The sequence below is a fragment of the Ptychodera flava genome, chromosome 15 (genome assembly GCF_041260155.1).
Source record: "Ptychodera flava strain L36383 chromosome 15, AS_Pfla_20210202, whole genome shotgun sequence".
NCBI lineage: Eukaryota > Metazoa > Hemichordata > Enteropneusta > Ptychoderidae > Ptychodera > Ptychodera flava.
The window spans coordinates 5753808-5776595 of record NC_091942.1 but is presented as its reverse complement, the minus strand read 5'-3'; the positions used below and the strand labels follow the sequence as shown (position 1 = coordinate 5776595).

Here is a 22788-nt window from a genome sequence, read left to right as displayed (position 1 = left end):
TTTTCATATTCTAGGGGAAAATAACTCTTGCACTAGCTTTTCTTGCTAACGTTTCTCTTGACACGTGTGCTTCAATAACCTACAATGTTTCCCACAACTTGAATCGTTTTGTTCATACTCTCGCACTGCCTGCGAAAGCACCTAAAAAACTATAGGAGGTTCCAATCTCTTAAAATTGTTAATACATTATTGTGTTCAAGCTTACTACATTTCTGGTCTATCTCATACTAAATTTTGAGATTTTTCTGGTAATCATAAAAACAATCTTTTCCACGGTTTATCTTCGCATTTTGCTATCTTATCCAAATGTTCGCTAAAGAGGCTTGGGCTTAGTTTGGCAGGAAGACACACTAGACCAAAAGGGAGTATCCTGATCGGGAGAACAAATGACCACTTGATCAGGGGAATTTCTCCCGATAGGGAGACTTTTTTTGATAGATTAGTTCTGTGCAATTTAATAGACATTTGCACATTTAGAAAAGTGTACCAGTATGTTCATTATCAAATTTGAGGATGCGTTTACCATTGCTCCGAAAAAGTTCACAATTTCTTTCTTTGGTATATTTTCCACATTTATTCAATAATAGTGATACCCTCTGGTAGGAAAGGCATACAGCAAATTGTCAATTTACATGAAAAACTGTATTTCTGAAGTGTGGATCAATTCCAGTTGAACTTTTTAACGTCGAAGTCACGTCACGGAATTCATTCATTAACATTTTAAAACTGTTTCACAATTTGGACAAAGTCTCCCAATCACGAGATTTCTGTCATTTTTGAGAAAAACTGTCATCGCGTAATTGTATCTAATTACATGTAACATTTCTATTTCTAGGAAGTCTCCCGATTGGGATAGAATCCCTTTTGGTTTAGTATGCCTTCCTTAATGCATGGGTAGTTTCCCTCAAAGCCAGTTATATTTATGGCCTGCGCTTGCGACCTCAATGCATATTTCTAACAGCGATACATAACTGGGCACGTACATGCACACCACGCGTTATCTTCAGTTTGCACAAGTTTGCAGCAGTTTAAAAATGTTACCGCCTTTTTGCGTTCTCATGTTTAATCTTTCGATACTTACAATCGGGAAGAAAACTGTTTTATAATGCGAGTTGGTACCTTTTCTATTTGATTTATTTTTAACATTGGCAAATGGTGCAAATTTATATTTCGTAAATCGAATTCATAAGCTTATTCAGATGTTGCGAATGAAATCTTATAATGTCTGGTAGATAGGCCTAATCCACTTATTTCGTAGCATGTTTTGGCTCATTCAAACTCAGCTCAATATTTATGAGCCTCGGTTCGAAATCCGCCGCCATGCGTCAGAGAACAGAATACATTACAAGTACATATATGTATCATCTTGTTGCTTGTCAACCATACGTTCAGTCGCTCGCAGGCTGATAAGGTATACCACTTTACCGCGGGAAATTACAGCATTGCTGTGACGCATGCGCAGATGAAACCATCCCGCAAAATGGCGGCAATGCGAACAGGGGCTAACTCGCGGTTCTCGCACGACAATGGAGCCGCAGACTATGATAAAGAAGAGCTTTCAAAGTACAGATCACCTCTGGTCGCCAGATACGCAAGTTCCGAAATGGCGTTCAATTTCAGTGAATTCAAAAAGTTCACGACGTGGCGAAAATTGTGGTTATGGTTGGCTAAGGCCCAGCAGGTAACTACATGTAGTTTGTGTTTAACAGCAAACGTGCGTGCCGCAACCATGCTTGTTTTTTGCTCCCTTGTGACATTGGTACGTGTTTGGCAGTTGTACATCATAGAGGATTTTACCGCTCATTCATTACTTGACAGTTTTGCTGATCTTTGCTAAGGCAGGGTTGTCGATAACAAGACTGACCTTTTCCCCTTTTCGACGCGTAACCGTACAGAATATCCTTGGTTGCCGAGAAGAAGTGGCCATGTTGTAGTCACGCTGAGTTATTTATCCATCGAGTTTTGTACTTTGTTGTAGTATTACCGAAGTTGTGTTAAAAAAAATTGAATGTATAATTATACTACCAAACGATAGGGAGGTACGAAGGGAGCATGAAAGACGTGCTTCTTTGCGGCAGAAAATACATGTCATTATTGAGAGTACTGATATTCCTAATATCAGTACACTATTGGCAAAAAAGGATCGCTTTACAAAGTAGAATTCTATAGCGTACATCATAATTTGCCCAAGGAAACCACCTGAATTCAATGTGCTCTGTCGATGAAAACCAGTATTACGTGGGTATTATAATTTTATTGAGAATTACAAGTGAATGCCTGTAGGATTGAAAGACCTGATAATGGGTTTCTTAATAAATAGCTAACAATACAAATTCTGAATCTGCATGACTGTACACATATAGCAATCAATAGCAAATGCAAATATATGAATAGCTAACTTTTTGCATTTATATAGCCATTATTCCTTTTTGCACAGTTTTAACTACAGCACAGAGAAAGGACATATAAAGTTTTTGATCATATCACAATAACACAAAATTAATTTTTCATTGATTACTTGGGAGAGTCATATTTGATTGTGAACCCTAAATGTGCACTGCTCAGTAGTGTGTTACTGCCAAAAAAACTGTTTCTGGTACTTGACATTCAGCAAAAGTGATGCGGTGACACGTTTTTTTTTTCCTTTCTTTTATTTTATTCCTAACAATGCTTGGTTAGCACTATTGATGCAACAGTTATTGTCTTTGATCACTGGCTGTATAATACTTCCATTTTCTTTGTAGCATTTTTGGACATGCACACAGGGATATTAAGGGTAGCTGTACTGATGACTATGTAACACCCCCAAAAAAGACATGTTTTGCAGGTTTTGAAATGAGGCCCGCAGTGACTTGAAACAATATTTGTTTTTGGTCTAATGCCAATTCGGTGAATGCCAATTTTAGGCGATACATATGTATTTGCTTGTTTTGTTTTAAAAAATCATATTTTTGTTGAAGCGTTGGCAAAATATTCCTGGCAATCTCTGTGAAATGTACCTCTTCAGATAATTATGAATTAGCACAACTTTACTGCAAAGCATTCTCATTTGTGTCATAGTTAAAGAAAACTTTTAGGCCACATTTCCCTCTGATAACAAAATTCTTTGCTGTGGAACGTAGGCAAAACTTTGAACACTTGCTGTATTGTACTTGTTTCAAGGGTAGCCACAAATGGAATATATAAACAGAATATATGAACATATCGTAAATACGTGGTAGTACATGTATTTGAAAATCATCGCCATCTTTTGATTTGGAGACAGCCTGTAAAAATGTGTGCAGATGACGGGGGAGCTATTGATCATAAAAGCGGACGCACTGGAAATGTAATTATACCTACTTTAGAATTACTGCAAGAATGTGTGCAGATGAATAAATAACAAAGAAAAGAAATTTGATGTACATTATTCATGTAAGTTGAAAGGAAGTCTTCAATGGCTGTGTCATATATTAGGTTGACTTGGCACATTCATTACGACAAAAAATCAATATGTCACCAGATTAATTTGGCAACTAGAAGGATTTGAAATACACCCACTTTATCTCATTCGAATTACAGAAATTTTGAATCTCCCGTAAGAGTTGCCCAACCTGATGGGATATATTTACTTTCAGTTTCTTTCGTGAAATGCTGCACTGTTTTACTTACATGTAAACCACATGGAATAATAAATGAAAGTTTTAGCTATTTTTCCGCTGAAAATTGTGCATAGAATTTAAAGTTATCACTTCTCAGGCCTTCTAAAACAACAGTTAAAACTGTTGCAAACTTAAAAGTAATGACTATGCCTTATCCATACTTTGTAGAATTATTTAGATTTCCAATCCGACAATTTTGTTTATTTTCACATAAATTATTGTTCAGATATTGCACATCATATGCATCAAATAAAAATATAGGGTCACCAGCCTATTTACAAATTACAATGCTACATCGCTTAACATCATCCCCTCCCTATATGTGAAATGGGAAAAAATCACAATTTGATGAAAAATATGTCCTTTTCAAATTATTTTGTTGGGATTTTTAATATTTTGTGAATATATTACATTCAAACATTTAAAACTTACAACTCGAAGATAATATAATGATCATTCAATCATCACTAATAATATCCGCTTTCATGCTAAACACTCTGACAATAAGTTGTATGAAGATAGGTTTCCATCAAAACCACGGTGTAGTTTTTACAGTGAGAACGGTCCTGTACAGTGGATGCGCGCATCGTAGAGAGCGCGTTCTATTGTTTGCAGCTATGATGACGTAGCAAGTGACTTGATCACCCTCAATGCAAAGCTTGTGTCAGGAAAATTGTTCTCTTTATTATGGATTGATGATTCCAATTTGTCTTCAATGCACACACTGCAAGATGTTAGTACTAACCGAAAATTGTGGTTTGCCAATGAATACTGAGGTGTGATTTTCTTCATCATGGGGCAGCAATTAAAATATTGACTTCTTGTGTTTTCGCAATCTGATTTTTAAGATATTTTGTTACAGCAGAATCCTTATTGCAATTTGGCAAATTTGGGGCTAAACACGTGCCCCTCCCCCCAACTAAAGAATCACTAATCTAAGTGTGTCAGCTTTAATGATCGATAATTCCTAACAGAGACAGGCTGTGATCTCAATGAAGCGTTGAGAATGTAATTTTATGCTGAATTATTTATGGGCATAACACTAACAAGCATGCAATCACAATATTGTGAGATGTTTTCTTTTCTTTCTCTTTTTGCCGGCGTCTTTGTCATACTAGTAGCCATACTAGTTTGGTATTTCTCAGGAAGCGCTGTTTAATTATGAAAAATAGAGTAACATGTTCAGTTAAACACTTCATTATTTATTCAGCCCTAAAAGACAAACATTTCCTGAACAGAATCTTTGCTCAACTCTGTATAGCTCTCAGCGACTACAGTCGACGAGGCAAGAATGTTTGCTAGTCTGGTAGCAAATGTTTATGTACAATTTGAATTCTACATTTGTAAAACCCTACCTTCAGTAACCCTTGACCTCTGTTTATGGTTGCCTAGCAACAAGGCTCATAGAAGGCAAACTGTTGTTACAAAAGTCTGCTTACGTATGGTTTCCATGCTTAGTGCCTTTGCTAAGTTGTAAATTTTGTGTCAAATTATGTGAATTGGAGGCGATTACATACTGATGTTAGAATTTTTACTGTGAATGTTCATGAAATTAGTAGAACAATTGATCGAATGGCAGGCGTCAAACTCCATTGCATGAAGGTAATTCCAATTAAAGTGAAATATAATAGGTAATGACATGTTAATTTTACATGGTTGCTAGGGCCTGTTGATATGGAGGTGGAATTAATATTTACATTGGCAAACTCTGCAAAAAATTATTCTTCTGGCTGACAGAATAATTTGTTCCCAGATGGTGGATCATTCAATATGCAGTGCAGCTCAATAGCAATTTTGCAAACACCCATTTATCCAAACTGCTTTGCCAAATGCATTTCCTGCGATGAAATGAGGACATTTGCTTGGAAGGTCAATACAATTCTGAAAGGGCATGTAATATTTGGTGAAGAAAATTTACATAATTGATTCTCATTTCCACAGAGAAAATTGATTACTGGTTTTCAGATTAAACTGATTAAATAATAGGTAGTGCCATATCTGTACTGTGAAAGGGTACTTTGCATAGAGTTTGAGTGTTTGCCTTTTTGAATTGGAAAGTAAAGAACACAAACGTTTTATTTGAGAGGAGTAAATATTTGCGCATGCGCGGGTACTTCTTTGAATTATATAATTTCCCCTTGTTTCCATGGTAATGACATGTTTATGTTTCACAGACTGAGTTGTTATCATAAAAGTAGACTCCATAGGAGACATTTGTCCTTAATCGTATCAAAATGAAAATCTCACAGTTTTCCTGGTATTATTTGTATTGATATTTCGCTGCATGCAAAGCCATTGCAAGCTACCCACAGTGTGCAGGGCAGTGCAGTGTATATAAACCATTGTGATAGCTGTGTTTCCTCTGGCTTCTGAAATTTTTTAGTAAATTTACGAATTGCGCATTGAAAATTTTCGTAAATTTTGAAATTCAGAAGTAAACTTAACCGTTCCAATACGAAATATCATTCAATCAAATTCAAATTACATGTAAGTACAACATGTGCTTAGACTGAACTATTTTGAGGTTTCGGGGCCTTCAGCTCTCAATCAACTAGATGCTTCCCTGCATTCGTATATTTACGAATCAACAATGAAAAAAATTAGTAAATCATCTAAAAAATTTAATAATTTTACGAATTTGAGAGTGGCAGAGGAAACACAGGATAACAGTGATGTAAACATGGTATGACACAGTACGAGGAAATGAAACAGTGGTCCATACCTGTTACTTGCAAAATGACTGAGTAGGAGATAAGTGAAGCTGATAAAAAATCTGTTAGTGTGTATGTGTGTATGTTCAATGCTCTTGATTTTTTTATCATATCATATCATATGTACCAAATAATATCATCGTTTTCTTGATACACTGTACATATATTAAAAGCCCTGATTAAAAACATCAGGTAACTAGATTTTAATGATTATTATTTTATTCAGCCTATTCTTAAAATCTCTGGAAGAAAACCATTCATCCTCAGCAATAAAAGCAGCTTTCACTGTAAACCAATTGGTGACACTTGTGGACAAACATGGTAAACGGTTTGTTGTATGGTGAGATTTCATTAGTGAATTGACTCAATACTTAACTAGTCCTACGTAACATGTAAAATATCAGATAATCTATGAAAATTTCACAAAAAAGCTTGTCAAATTATTTGCATACTGGAGTGAGAACAATGGTTCTAAAAAGTCTGGGTGCAATTTTCACAACATCATGGGCAATCATTTCAAGTAAATGATATGTTTTGACATATTTTTGAAACTTTAATTTTTCAAATAAGAGAAGCAAGCTTATTTGATTTAAGGAAAATTCCCAGTGGAGGAATTTTACCCAAAAGTAATTTGAAATTAGGTTTCTTGCCAAAGTCTGCCTGGATGGTTGTGAATGAGGTTTATTTGAATGGGGAGTATGGCCCCCTCATTACACGGCTTTCAAAGTTGACTGAGCCATTGTCCTGCATTGTGTTGGTCAAAATCGGTAGTTTATTGATCTGAATAGAAGAGCTGAAGTGTTTGTTTACGCTAGGATGACTGGTTTAGAATGATCATGAAAAGCTGTATGAATAGATCTGCTTTAGCTTGAACTGATCACTTAGCTGTCAAGTCTTATATTTTATCCGGACTCTTTCATGACATTCCTGAGTTAGGACGTGCATGGCTGAATAGATTCTATCAACTGTTGCAATGAACATGTGTGCCTTCTGAATGGACATTGCGTTCTTTGTAAAATTTTGTTTCAAAATAAAATTGTATATCTAGTGTTACGCTTAGTTCTTAGTAGGGCAAGGTATGTGTGCCTGCTTTCTACATAAATCTAACTGTACACAAATACAATGGTTCTGCCCTAAAGTGATGTCATATTTTACCTTTTCATCCAATTCTCTGATTTCCTGGTTGATCTTTTTAACTCAGTCTCCAAGATTCCTGAACTCTGTCAAATTTTTGAGAATACCTTGATAATGTTGAGAATGAGATTGTTCTGCACCATCATGATTATCATTTGTGTCTTTTGTGACGCAGGCTGCAGACGAAACCATTGTCTGTGACAAAAGTATACCAGTATAAACAAACATCTTGACAACTCAAACAATCCCTCAAAGAGATTCATGGTGCATATTTACTCATACTGTAGGCTGTGTCTATTTTTGTTTTCAAAGTACTGTGGCCTGAGGGGAAACAGTGGGTCAAACAAAGGAGAAAATCTATCTGGTCACTGAAAGGACTGCCCTTCCAAGGAATGACTGTCAGAACTTTTTTTTTTTTTTCAAAGTTTAATTATTCAGAAATGTATTTGATTTAGGAAAACTGCTGAAATAAATAGCAAATTGTTTAAATTTATGAGACTTTTCCTAAACTTCTCTAGTTCTTTCAGACAAGTAGATAAAATGAAGTATTTTTAACCAGATTTTATGCAAAACCACCAATGGTTTACATCCAGGAACAAATACTAAGGGGCCTCGGATAATTAAATATGCGCACAGTAAACACAATTTCTGTTTTTAGGGGGGGAGGGGGTTGGGCTGTATTTTGATTACCGTGTGCAAATATCATGATTTTATATCGCAATATCTTGCTACACATTCTTATGTATCACAAAATATCGCGTTACATTGTTTACAGCGGAGTATGGCACCGGCGGCACACCAGCATTCTTTTTACAGACTGTACATGTTGTTCAGTGCATATGTAAAATAACGTAACAATCATTTTGGATACACTGTTTCAATTCATTTCATCCTGATGGTTGCATAATTGTCGATTTGGCAGAAACTGTCTAAAAAAGGAATAAGTTGCAGGTGATTCATCAGATTACAACCCCTACATCTACCTGTACACCAAATACTGAGACGGTAGCTTTGGCGGTATGGGAGCCTTTGTGTGTGACGGACATACATCCGCACATACCCACAAATATACAGACATGCAAATCAATTCAGCTTATACGATAACCTCACAGTATTTGGTGTACAGGTAGATGTAGGGGTTGAGATGTGAATTTGTTCAAATGAACACATCAGTGTCAAAAATGTGCAAATGAGGTAAGAAAAAGCGAAATTCTGAAACAGGCTTGAAACAGGCTTACTCCCCTGACTTGAGTCATTTCCTGTCATTGTTTATGAACTGTTACATATGCTCAAACCATAGACAGTAGAGGGGAGGAAGACCGTCAGTAGAGGGGAGGAAGACCGTCTATGGTCAAACTAAGGGGGGCTATGCTATGCATGTTGCTAAATTCTCCAGTACCTAAAGTTTCAGACCTTAATTACTTTTGTCATTCTTGCTTTTCTGGTTTAAATATTTCTTGTTGTTTATTTTCTGGTTGTACTGTGCAGAAATCATTGTCATAACATCAACGTAGAATTTTCCTGCACTGAACAGATAGAAACAACATTTATTGTTGATCTTTGGTACCCTTACTGGTATATACCAATTCTGATCAAATTTGAGCGACACCGTATAATTGCGGTATTTTTACAATTTGTTGCAATTTCATAGCGACATAGTCACCGATTGTAGGTATGCTTATACAGGATGAGGCTTGGTTGGAGTTTCGCTCTTCCAAACTTTCGTTGAGGGGAGGGGGAGGGGGTTGAGGCCAAACACAATTAGTTGCGTTTACCATGTGTGTGCATTTAATTATCCACGGCCCCTATAATATTTGGTCTATTACATTCGTATTTCTCTCTTAAACTTAAATCTGAGCATTACATTTAAACAATAATGTTGCAAGACTAAAATAGAACAGATTGTTTATTATGACACTACAATGCATGTAAAGACCAAGATACACATGTAGGAAACACTTCCAGCAATCACTGTCTTTCGCCCAGTAAAGCGATGTATTCATTGCTCTAATGAAGTTTGTGTGTGATGTGTGATAGAGAGTATGTGAGTGTGAGTGCTTCATGAACTGTACAGGGTGTGGAGGGGTCACAGTCAGAAAATTGTAACAACTTCGCTCGGTTATTGACTGACACATTTTAATGGTGGGGATTTGGCCGAGTGGTTCAGACTGCTGATGTCTTCGCTTGGTGACCAGGTGCCATACGTAGTGAGTTTGAATCTCATTCAAAATCTTCTGAATTCTAACAATATTTTTCATCAGGTATTATGCTGCACACTTTCTTTTTGTACTTTAATGATATAAAGTACCCTAGACAATAGCAAAAAGGAGATATTACTTATTCCAACTGGCTAATTCCAAAATTATGTTTGCTGGTGTGATTTTGAAGTGCTGGTGTTACAGTCACAGACCAGAATAAATGTATATAACATTATCAGAGCTACAGTATATTTGATTTTTAACTGTTTTCATTATTTAATGATTTTAGTCCATTAGGAACCACTGTCTGATAATATTGATATATTTGTCTTCCAACTTCACAGACGCTAGGTTTGGATATCAGTGATGAACAGATCAAGGAAATGGAAGCCAGTATAGAAGATATAGACTTTGAAATGGCAAACCAAGAGGAGAAAAGAAGACGCCACGATGTGATGGCTCATGTTTACACCTTTGCTCAATGCTGTCCCAAAGCTGCTCCCATCATACATCTTGGGGCCACTTCCTGTTATGTGGGAGATAACACAGTAAGTGTTTGTGTCAATGATTCTCTTACCATGTATGTCACGGGTAGGGAAATTCCAAGGAGCATGCCTGGTGAACTTTGACCTTGATGGGAGGAATTGAGCACTGCTATTATCTAGATGACATTTCATCTTGGTGATTTTGTGAGAGTTCATATTTTGCTTCTATTGCCCTGTTTGCTATTCTACTGTCAAACACATCTTCCACTGCACACATTTAACTCTAGGAACAGAGCATTGAGACCAAAGTAAAACTGATCAGTCTGGGTTTCACAATGAAAGGAAAACATTGAAACAAGGCAGCAGCGAAATTAACTTGAGCTGTTCTTGTTTTTCTCTTGATCAGAGGCTGCCTTTTCATTTCTAAAACACCTTCTCTTTTAGTCAAGCCTTGCCTTTATAACAGAGTAGTTGACATGTATGAACTTTTAAAAGATCAAGTTAAGGTTGTTTAGAGGTATTAAATGAAATGGTCAACATGGATTGTAAATTATTTCAAGCCCGTTTATGAAAATAAAGATTTAACTTCAGGGAGCCAGAGGAGCACATCTTGTACTGTTACAGTATAATTACTAGTACGTGAATATGAATATGAAAATGTGATTTTGTATGGTGCAAACAGGTACTGTACACTGTACAACACAATATTTTCACTGTGCCACCAACCCGTACAGATTTCATTAATATGCGCATTTATTACAGGATTTAATAGTAATGAAGGATGCATTCAACATTATCTTACCCAAACTGGCCAGATGTATACAGAGACTTTCTGTCTTTGCTGATGAGTATAAGTCACTACCAACCCTTGGATTTACACACTACCAGTAAGTCTGACCCTTCACCTATGACCCTTGCCCCCACTTCAATGTGCCTTTCACTCAGACTGATACTGGGTGTTTTGCTTACAGCTTACAGAGAGGTTTGCGAAGCCAGAGGTCTGAGATCAAGGACCACTGATATTTGTTTGCTAAAGGGACTTTATTATTACATTCTCATAGTATAGCATAGCAAGAAGCAGTCATTCTGTGTGAAAAAATGTATGTGTGCAGATACTCTGTGTGGTGGGACAGTTACCCTGATATTGTTTCATGGATTCACTGAATGCACATAGATTAACTCTCCTCTCACAACATCACAGCTTGGTAGAGTGTCCATCCAAGTTGCATGTGGTGTGCGGCAAGATGGAACGGTGCCCCATTCTACCATAATGCATTGTATTGTGAACAAAGACAAAGTAAATATGGAATGATTACAAAATAAGCCCCCATGGCTATGACAGTACCAAAAGCATTCTCATCTCTTAGCATTGGTTGCTGGGAGGACCTTGTATAGCCCAACAAAAGATTTGTTTTTGATAGATATGTCAAGATTGGACTCTGAAAATAATTGCTTTAGGGCCTCAATTTATCAAAGGAAATTGTTGTTTTGCAGAGAAATATTAGATGGATAGGTGTCGGCCAAAAAAACTTTCGTTTGTTTCATGGTATCCATCTGTATTCATTTCTAGAGCTGTGCGTCAGGTATTCTTCACCGTCTTTAATGTTGATAACAAAATCCTTTCCATATTCAAAAACAAAGGGCTAAACTTTCAACTGAGTTAATCGTCACAATTGGGTCACAAACATTAATGTGTGCTCCTCTTTTACTGCACTTCATCGTATGCTAGCATTCAACACCATATTTCAAATAGGTTTTTGCCAAAGTTTGAATACAACTGTTGTTGTACTGTTCAACCTAAAGTATGAAATAAACCAGTGCATGTGTTATCTACTCATCTGATAATGCATTGAATTTGGATTCTGAGAGTTCCTGTGCGGTTGCAGAAACTCCACATAACTTTAATATTTGAACCATTTTAATACTGATATCAGTGTTAAATACTTGACTGCAAGTATTTCTGTAAAAAAGTGGCCTTTTTGTCAATATTATGAAAATTGAAATTGCCATGAGTTGTTTGTGTGATACGACATCACAGACACAAGTATCACATGATTCCATGTGATAAAAATTACAAATAGTGAACATATCATTGATATTTGCATACTTTCTCTTCCAGACCTGCCCAACTAACAACCGTCGGCAAACGGGCATGCCTGTGGGTAAATGACCTCTGTATGGATCTGAGAAATCTGTGCAGGGCCAGAGACGATCTCAAGTTCCGTGGGGTCAAAGGCACTACGGGTACCCAGGCCAGTTTCCTGTCTCTTTTTGAAGGCAATCCTGAGAAGGTTGATGTCTTGGACAGACTGGTGACAGAAATGGCTGGATTCAAGAGGTAAGGAATACCAAACAAAAAAAGTTAGCTCCAAATGTTCTCAAGAAGGTATCCATTGGAGGTATCTACACAGGCATTCTTCTGACATTTCTATACTTTCTTATTCTTCAGGCTTTTCTGTAAGAGGGCATCCAACCACTGTAAGAGCCCTGAGTTACCCACAATGCAACACAGTATGTAGGATACCAATGAGGGAGACATTATTCCACTGCAAAGAACAGACTTTTTCCCCCATCAAACCAAATATGGGCTTTTGTCATATCTTCATATCCTGAGAAGAAAAACTAAGTGACTTCATCATTTGTTACTTAACATATTCTCAATAGTGTATAGTAATTTTCACATTTCTCCATAAAGAAAAAATTTAAAAGGGACAAGTTTTACTGGCACTGTTTGAATTCTTTTAGTCATATGATTGTTTAAGAGGAGCATTTGTAAAATGAACATATGTTGTGTTTAATTGACTTTGACAGTGCCTACATAGTCACAGGTCAGACGTATAGTAGAAAGATTGATTTTGATGTTCTTGCTGTATTGGCTGGACTTGGTGGAAGTATTCACAAGATATGTACAGATATCAGACTGCTTGCCAATCTTAAAGAGGTAGAGGAACCATTTGAGAAAGATCAAATTGGTGAGTATTTCAACCATTTCTTCTCCATCGGTAAAAACATAACAGCCATGAAAATAATCAGTTGTGTCATTGTGTATTTTCAAAGAGAATAGCGCTATTCACATTTAAGCAATAACCGCTGCTGCAGGAGGGTATACACTCGTGTCATTTTGTACCGATGCGTCGACCATCCCAACATTCAGTCTCTGTACAGTGAGGTTATAGGTGCTTTTTTGAGTGTTGGATAATTTGGACGTTATTGTACCAGTAAACAAGCAGTTTTGAAATAATCCAGACTTGGGATGACAGCAACTGTGATCATCAGTTTTGCAGAGTGTGTTGCCCGATTCAGCGAGAGCTGGACGCTGACACTGCTTGTTGCATTTGATGTCAAGTTTTTTTGCAGTCACCAGGAGTCACCCAGTGTTCGCGCTAGTGCTCGCCACACTCGCAAAATGCAAATAAAACTCTCATTTTGCGAAAAAATTTTTGAAAGTCATTAGCCACGCTTGCGAATTGAATTTTTCGCCCCAAAATTGTTTGGACACATTGTCGGATCAATCACTCAACTCCGATCGCCTGTGCACTATTACTTCCGGGTGTTGGAAGCGACCCGAATACTCCGTTCACCAGAATAGGAATGTATATGTTTTAAAGGGGCGAGCAAATCACTACCCCGAACTCACAGGCTAGCTGTTTTTACCGCCGGGCAAGTTATTTTTGGTACCTCTACTACTAGCGTATGAAGTGTAGGAGACAGCTGAGGAGAGTAGCAAAGTCGATCGGGAGCAAACGACATGTAGAAACGCCTGCAGCAAAATGAACACAGAGACGGACGTTTCCGAGCCTATGTAACTGACATGAAATTCCTCATCCAAATTCGATTTCAAAGAACGTATGCAATTCTGGGATGAAGAAGACGAATTTCGAGGAAATTGCAGCTCGAATTTAATCTCAGAAAAAAGACAAACAAACCATACTATTTGACGTCAAGCTCCGTAAAAATTCAACTGAGGTAGGTCTACACATGGAGGTAGCAGAGATACCTCCATGGTCTACATCATGCACTGTGATTAGGCCGTAGCAGCACGCAAAAACACAGACCTTTCAAAGATAAAAATAAACAATATCGCAATGAAATTTGTTGTAGTCATGAGTGAAATGCCTGAAATAAAAGGGTCATTCATTTGGATCGTGCTGTGACACATGAAATCTCTCTTGTTAAGAAAGAAAATAATCGTCCATCGCATTGCGACGTTGAGACAACCGGACTGACATACAGCTATGGCAGATATAACATCAAAAAAGGACTCTTCTATTAGGGAAGAGGGACCGAGGATTAAAAATACTGCAAATAAGTTTGGTTTTACTTGCAGTTCCGTCACTTGAACTTCCATTCTCCATTGCTTGGTTATCCTCTATTGCTTTCTTTCATCAGTAAGGTAATCTTATCAAACGTAATGGGTTTGTAAACGTTCGTGATATTTGCTAACCCCTTTCAACAAATAGTGCGCTCATCATGACCGTCCATGCTTTTGAATACAACACATGCATGTGGGAGTCAACCACCATCGTCGCATCGGACACTTCGATCGCATGACATGCTACTTTGTGTGTGCTTTGTTGTTGTTGCTGTTGTTGTAATTTCATTTATTTCCGCAATTATTACATGGGTATCAAGGAGCAGAATGCTTCCAATGCATAGGGTTATTGTATTCACAGAGAAATTCACATGGAGCTCCCGTGGTTGTAGGAAAGCACAAAAGCACAGTATTGTTATCAGATCAGGTACTGCAATGTTATATCATGTGTAAACGGTCATGCTCTACGCTAAAAAATGACTGGTTCGTATCTTCAAAGATAAGGAGAAAAAAGTCTGTGATATTTTGCTATAGCTTTTTGGTACACAAGTTTCATAAATTTAGGTAAAAAATCTTCATGTCAGACGCAATTTGTCCAGAATGTGCGGCGCACATTCTGCAGCTGGAGAGCAGGCAGTGAAACCACAAGTCACAGGCAGGCCAGTTGAAACTGGCTGGGTTAGCAATTCTTTTGTCTTCTTGCTCGGGGACAAGTGAGTTTATGACTAAAAAATGATTTGCTCATGAAGTGTGTTTAAAATGTTCCAGTGCCGTCCAACATTGTTTACTTTGAATAACAGAGTCACACAAGTTGCACATCTTTGTGTTTTTAGTAAAATATATGCTTGGCTAATCAATTTTTGCTGTGCTAATTTTTTTTGCATGAATTAGCCACGCCAGCAGACCGTGGCTAATTTGAAAAAAATCCTAGCGCGAACACTGGTCACACCATCGTTATTTTTAACTTCTTGGTCTAATTTACATTGTGTATGAACGAATACTTGCTTCATTTTAAAGAGCAGTATGTTGCATCTCGACTCCCACTGAATCAAGCAAAAGTGCACGGTGCGCTGTTGCCCTAATGCAATGATTTGTGTACATCACACCCAAATGTGCTGCTTCAGAGGTGTCTTTCATCATCGACCCCAACTTATTTTCACCAAGAGGTGAGTTACAGACCCATACTTTTATCTGTGTATCGAAATTCGGACTTCGGTCTTTGAAACAAAGCGGACTGTTTCGGATTAAGTTTAGATCGGTACGTTCAAATGCACCGACTGGGCAATTTTCGAAAATGCTGGTTTAGGGGCCTGTTTTACCACTGCTATCAGTGCTAAAACAGTATTTTAGCATCGATGGAATGAGTTCTCGTCCAATCAGAATGGCGCATGGTAGCATGATATAATATAATTACAGGTTTTTCACACAATATAGCTGCATTCACATGACATCAGACACTGCTGCTTGAAATGTGGACACTTTTTGCCAGTGCCAGTGTTGCATGTGTTGCTCTTGTTGCAGCTTGCAGTTTTAGCCGTTAATACATCTTTTCTAGTATTCATTGTAACATTTAGCAGTCTTGTATTACATTGAATTTTTGTCTTTCTTGAATGCGTAATTTTCAAAAAAGAAATCTAAATTTGCGGAAAAATATTTATTTTTGCATATCAATGAGTGAACACTGAGGTCATATGTGAACAGCCCATGAAAATTTGTTCAGATTTTTGTTTACTACATTGCTATGCTGAGATATGATCAGGATTCAACCTTGTCTTACTGCATTATAAACAGGATTGTAAAACTTCATGGATAGGGACACTTGTTGTTATTCAGAACACTGAACAATGAAGTCTTGCTGTTTTTACCAAATCAGGTTCAAGTGCAATGCCTTACAAGAGAAATCCAATGCGGTGTGAAAGATGCTGTTCCCTGGCTCGTCATCTGATGTGTTTGATTCAAGATCCTTTACATACCCTGTCAGTGCAATGGTTTGAACGCACACTGGATGACAGCGCCAACAGGTTAGCAGGAATGTTATATCTTGTCATAACACATAACTATCATACACACTGGTCCAGGTGATAGCTGGTCTGGCTGCCTTGATCTTGTAAAGATACAAGGACATTCACCAAGACATAAATGAAGCTGTACCTTTCAACCGAAACAATCCAATGAAGATGTTGTTGTCAGTAATATACATATCAGCTCTACATCAGAAGTACTGTGTATATCCATGAAAAAATTATTTTGCAGTTTAATAGGTCTGACTCTCACTAGCTTGGCATTATTTCAGAATTGAGTGTTCTGTTACTGACAAACTCTTTTACATCATTCATTTCAGACGTATCTGTCTGCCAGAAGCTTTCCTGACTGCCGACATTCTTCTCACTACGTTACAAAATGTAACCGAAGGCTTAGTTGTTCATCCTAAGGTAAGGAAGATGTCTTGGTCATTCAGTAGTTGTAGACTGTCTCTGCAGCTGTTGATTTGTCAGAATTTACCAAATGAAGTCTAAAAATGGGAAATTGAGTGCATTGTTAGCCTCATACCTGACAAATTGGCTGTTCACTAATTTTTGACGACCCTTTTGCCATAGAAAAAAATTCCCAACTGCTAAGTGGCTGGGGAAACTTTAATGAACTCCACCAGGACCACCTGCCCCCCCCCCCCCCACTCCCCTGACCACCTATCAGTGACAGTACATATCACCTATAAATGTTTGACTGGCCTGAGAATAGTTTGTGTAATCTTTTAATTTCATTTAAATGCAGGTGATTGAGAAACATATACGTCAGGAGCTTCCATTTATGGCAACAGAGAATATCATCATGGCCATGGTCAAAGCAGGTGGTAATAGACAGGTAGGTATTACTATTCTCACATGGTAGTCACCCCACTCTCCAACCCTTGTCACCAGTCTTTGGTTAGTCCATTCCTGTTGATGTGAGATATTTTTTTTTCATAATTCATAGACAGAGGATGCAGGATGACTATTTGCTTTCTGAGAGGAACTAAAGTTAGTGGTTTCAGCAAGTTTGTCTTGTGTTTAAGAAAAAATATTTAAGGCTGTAAAACTAAGTGGTCATGCATTCAATGTTGTCTCTGCATGTGCACCGAAGGGTCGATTTCTGCCCCATTCATCAAAAGTAGGGGCAGACTTGACATTTTAGGGGGCAGTATTTTTTAATGCTTACCAATGATATTGAACAACATATCCTATCAAAACATGAACATAAAATGACATAGTATCAATGGAGATTGAACCACAACTATGTCCTTGGCTGTTCTTTTTGGTGCGTACACTCCACTTTATGCACGTCACCAAGTTGAATGACAGGCAATATTTTGTCTTTTCCAAGAGTGTTCTGGCCAGAAACAACAGCAAATTTAGAGGTCACCACACTATGCGCTTAGGTCACCATCATATGGCCATATTTGTGTCCTGTGTTTTGTGCACGATTTTCGCGTAGTCAGTTACTTTTAAAGGGCAGAAAATGGCTCGAAATGCGCAATTTGCGCAATTGTGCAGTCGAGAGAAAACTGTGTGTATTGTATACATGTATGTGTCAAATACCATGTCAATCAACTTTAAGCCAGTGTTTGCCATTTATTAGGGCAACCGTTTGCTCAATCACAGAAAACGTAGAGCTTGTACTAATGCTTAAGCCAATTTAAAGTGTAGGTTTTCCTTTTATCAGTTTTGTTTTTTGCGGATTTGTTGAGATAGCTTTCCCTACCAGTTTTGTAAATACATGCAGCTGTAGAGCTCTACTAAACTATGTATTTCATTTTCCTGTTCTTCTGTCCTAGGAATGCCATGAACAAATACGAGTCTTGTCACACCAAGCAGGAGCCAAAGTTAAGGAAGGAGGTGAAAATGACTTGGTAGAGAGAATAAGAAAGAGCCCGTTCTTTTCACCTGTAAAGAATCAGCTTGATAAACTGCTGGATCCAACCACATTTATTGGTAGAGCCCCAGAGCAGGTATATTAGAGTGTTTGTATATTCAAAGAGGATTCTGATTGGAGATATGTAGCAAAATGATTTGAAAGTACTTAGCAACATTGTGTCTTCTTTGTATTGATTTAACCAGGAAGAATTTATTTAATTGTTGATTGTTCAGATTTTGAACTGTGTGGTGCACATTTCATTCAGTTTTGTTTGTGAAACAGTTTAATGTGAATGTCCATATTTTGGTAGATTTGATTTAGTGACTAAACTTTGAAGAAATGTCATTTGATCAACTAGTTATCCATTGAGCCTTTAGAGCCATCAAACGTTTAGGACGGTGCAAGGACAGAACTGTTCTTGGCCTTGTAAGGGACTATCTCAGATTGTCCCATAAGTTCAAGAGACAAAATTCCTTCATTTACATCATACCCCTTTCCCTGCCCCTAAACGAAAGTTCAAAATATTGATGTCTGCCTGAGAGTACAATGTAGCATTTTGCTATAATTACTGACCACATTACGTCTTCAAGGAATCAATCAAATTTGAGTACTAACCACCATCAGCATGATATGAATGAGTTTGAAAGTTACAGCAAAATTTGTCACTACAAGTGTACAGTTTTTGTTCATTTTCACACACAAGATAAAGAGAACTTTTCATCACAAAAAAGTGTGAAGTGAAGTTCACTATGAATGGGGGGGGGGGGGGGGGGGGGGGAGCAAAACCCCTCCCCCTGTAAACGAATGAAATTTCACTTTTTGAACTTATCGACAATCTGAGACTGCCCCTAAAGCATGAATGTCATTTAAAATGTTGTTCAGTTGTCTTTAATGACTGTGTAACAAGTTGTTCATATTAGGACATACTGTTGATAATATATGGATTTTACAGGCATGAGTTCATATATTGACATGCAAATTATGCTCTGTTGCAGGTTACTAGATTTCTTGAGGAGGAAGTCAAGCCGGCTCTCAAACCCTTTGCTCATTGGTTGGATGAAATTGCTGAGTTACATCTCTGAATGTTCTCATTGGTTGTAGATAGTTGCAGTTTGTATGTGTCAGCTTTGGCCTTATACAGTTTTGGTGGTAATGGAAGCAGAGATAAAATTCATTGTATGGGGCCAAACACAGATTACCGTAAAATTCCCATTGAAGCCGCGGCTTGTATTAGAAACATTTTTGAGGACCCCTGGGACCACGCACTGAAGTCATGGTGCGGCTTCAATTACGTACATTTCCTGTGTTTCGATATTTTTCTCAATGCTCACCAAGCATTGCAGGGGCATCGCTATTGTTATGCAAATTAGTACCAATGCGTGAATAAATTACCCGCATAAAAAGTCCCTACCCTAGTGTAACTCCAATATAGAAACGTTAGGAGAGTGTATTTGGTCGTTAAACTTGGTAAAATTCCTTTTAGATAATAAGGAAACTATTAAAAGATGTTAAAACAATGGGAAACTGGAGTTCCCTTGACAGCATCGTAAGGAAAATGACACGTTTTTCCAGCACTTTCTTGATTCTCTGACCCTGGTCACCCCCGTCCTCTAAATAGAATAGTCTCACTAAGGTCGGCCATGTTGATCAGCAGCGGGCATGATGTCTTTGTTTCAAGTGGTTTCAAGGGGTTTTTGGACGCTGAAATTTCACAAAAATGTCACTTCTGTACTCAGAGATTGTACAATCAATTTCTTTGGACGTGTAAGTCGATTTTGAAAGCAATAGAAGATCAAATGGTGTTGAAATAAATCGTGCATAAAATTAGCATAAATTAAGCGTCCACTGCAGATGGGTCCCCTTGATTTACAGCCGTCTTGTGTTGCCGAACCGGTGGCTCGTACTCGAATAGTGCAATAAAGGCAAGTGAATGACCTTTGGTAACTTTACTGCCATGTTTTGTGAACTATTTTGCGGTCAAATTTTATTTTCTCATGATCAAAAACGGAACGTGTACAAGCTTATACGCACCCACCATGGTCATTCAACAGCCACAGTACAGTATAGGCATGGCAGTTCATTATGGCAATATGATGCAGGTGGTGGTGTTGTACGTCAGGCATCGGTAAGGGTACGTGGGTATTGAATGAAAACTACGTATTTGAAACATGGTATCTCAATCTCTCAACTATTTTAACTTGTACACAAACACCGTTGCTTCAAAATTGTTGCATCAGGTATTGACTATGGCGGTGTTTACCACACTGACAAAAACTTCGGCCGTGTTCAAACACACACAAACGTACCGATACATGGGGCATTGTTTGTACTTTTGTTACTATCATTGACAAAATGCACAATGGTAGAAGTGTTAAAAAGGAACTTTTTATTGTGTATTTTTTCTGTAAGAAAGACACCTGTCAATCATTAGCACAAGTCAATGACGCATTGCAAGCCAGCTGGTGTGAATTTCAGCATGCATTGTTTCATGATGGGCTCAGAGAAGGGGTGCGGCTTCTATTATGGTACAATTCAAAAACCCCAAATGGGCAAACAATGAGCCAAGACAATGTTTCAAAGTCAGGGCGGCTTCAATTAGAGGTGCGGCCTCAATTGGGAATTTTACGGTATATTACTATTTGTGTATATGTACAGCTTTAAACCCGAGTCCAGCTAGGTTGATAAACTGCACGATGTTGGATAAGAGCATGTTTCAAACGTTTCTCCAGTCATGTTTGTTTCAGTTGATACAAAAATATACCTTTTCTGTAAAAACACTTTATCTTTGAAATGAAATTAGAGATGTGATTCTCTTATAGGAGATAATTATTGTGTCAGGTTACAAGACTTGTAAATTAGTTGATGAGACACAATCATACAGAACTTTTGCATGTCATTTACAAATCTGATGACAAATCTGCAACAAAACCAGTGAAGATTAGATAAATTTTGTAATAATCATTTTTGTAAAAGTAACTTTCAGACACTTAGCTGTAGTAAGAAGAAAGTCAATATCATTTGAATGTATTTCTTCATTCACACTGATATAGTTAGTCCCTTTGCCACAAACTTCTGAAATTCTGTATCGCAGGATTTGATTTTATAATTTGCCGCTATTCAAGACTTGACTAAAATCTCTGATTAGCATATTGTTCAAATATCAAAACATTTTCTTTTCTTAATACACTGACTTGTTTTTTATGCACAACTCTGATTTGTAGCAGAAGTGAACAGAATGCAATTGAAATAGCATGTATCTTTCTCTCTTAGTGTTGATTTTGGGTTGCTCACACATTGGTAATTTCTTACATCAAATTTTCTCAGGGTTTTGAATGTCAATGACGACCTCTGTACCAAACCTGTCAAACCTGTACCTATGTCTTCAAACAAGCATATTGTTGTCTTTGTTTATTTATGAATAGTACGTTTTCTTTGCTGAGGTAGCTGATAGATGTTTCCTTATATGAAATCATGTATTTATTTGCGTAAAGACGAGACTTTGATTAAAGGTAGTGCAAGTTCAAACATTTTTGGCAATACTGAGTGTGCTTGTCTGAATCACAGTTACCAGTAACTGTTTTCAAATGAAGTGTGTATCATCACAGCAACAAGCAACATCTACTGGCTTCATAACGATTTTGTCACAGACATGATCAGTGAAAGTGGTCTCCATTGTATTTTGGTACTTTGGCCAAACAAAACAACTAATGTGGTTCCTTTCACCCAACCTTTCCTGCTTAACTCTGTCAACCAAGTATCTACTACTCCATTTACATGGTTTGCATCTCTGTACACTGTACCGGGTACAATGGACAAAACCTGTAATCTGTTGAAGTAGAATACACTTCCAAGGCAGATGTTAGGACTCTCAAATATTTTCAATACTTTTCTGCTCTATGGCTTGTTGGGACTCATTTTGTAGCTCCTAGAAAAATAAAATTTTCACCATCTTTTTCAAAATTCAGAGTTTTTCTCAGAGATAACACAGGGATGGCAGCAATTTTGAATTTTTAAATACCCCAGTATCAGTAGATGTTAGGTCATTTGTTCCTCTGGTATCAAACTTTGCATGGTGACCCCTGATTTTTACTCTTTATTTGGTAAAAAAACCAAAAATTGCTTACCTGTGTCGATGACAGAAGTGAAAACACAAAGTTGAAGAGGGCCAGAGGAGGTCACAGTAAAGTGATGGAACATCCCACAGATTTTTATGTTACTTTGAAATCTCAAAGGCTTCACTGTATAGATGAATGTCACTAGCTTTGCAGGTTTTACTGTATGTTTTGAGGCATTAATAATTTCTGTGGGAGGCCTGGTAGAGTTGCCATGTATCGTATATATTAAAGTGGGTACTTAGATCAACTCAGCATATCTTGGCCTTTCTGGGAAGTTACATGACAGCAATAGTTGTTAAAA

At 37.5% G+C, this 22788-nt stretch overlaps 1 protein-coding gene across 1 annotated transcript; it reads left to right on the top strand.

Moving 5' to 3' along the window:
- Positions 1-1377: 1377 nt before the first annotated feature.
- Positions 1378-21897, top strand: LOC139150998 (adenylosuccinate lyase-like). Its single transcript, XM_070723512.1, has 11 exons — positions 1378-1681; positions 10029-10232; positions 10932-11056; positions 12289-12507; positions 12981-13141; positions 16355-16502; positions 16823-16913; positions 17254-17343; positions 18293-18466; positions 19368-19570; positions 21003-21897. The coding sequence occupies exons 1-10, from the start codon at positions 1463-1465 to the stop codon at positions 19452-19454; spliced, it is 1518 nt and encodes a 505-aa protein (XP_070579613.1). The 5' UTR covers positions 1378-1462; the 3' UTR covers positions 19455-19570; positions 21003-21897.
- Positions 21898-22788: the final 891 nt, after the last annotated feature.

What these genes read in the sequence shown, in the direction of transcription:
- LOC139150998 (XM_070723512.1), top strand. Translation starts at nt 1,463, where the DNA reads ATGAAACCATCCCGCAAAATGGCGGCAATGCGAACAGGGGCTAACTCG. An exon ending in ATTTGAGAAAGATCAAATTG is followed by an intron (nt 13,142 to 16,354) that starts GTGAGTATTTCA and finishes TTACCAAATCAG; the next exon opens with GTTCAAGTGCAATGCCTTAC. An exon ending in AAGCAGGTGGTAATAGACAG is followed by an intron (nt 17,344 to 18,292) that starts GTAGGTATTACT and finishes CTTCTGTCCTAG; the next exon opens with GAATGCCATGAACAAATACG.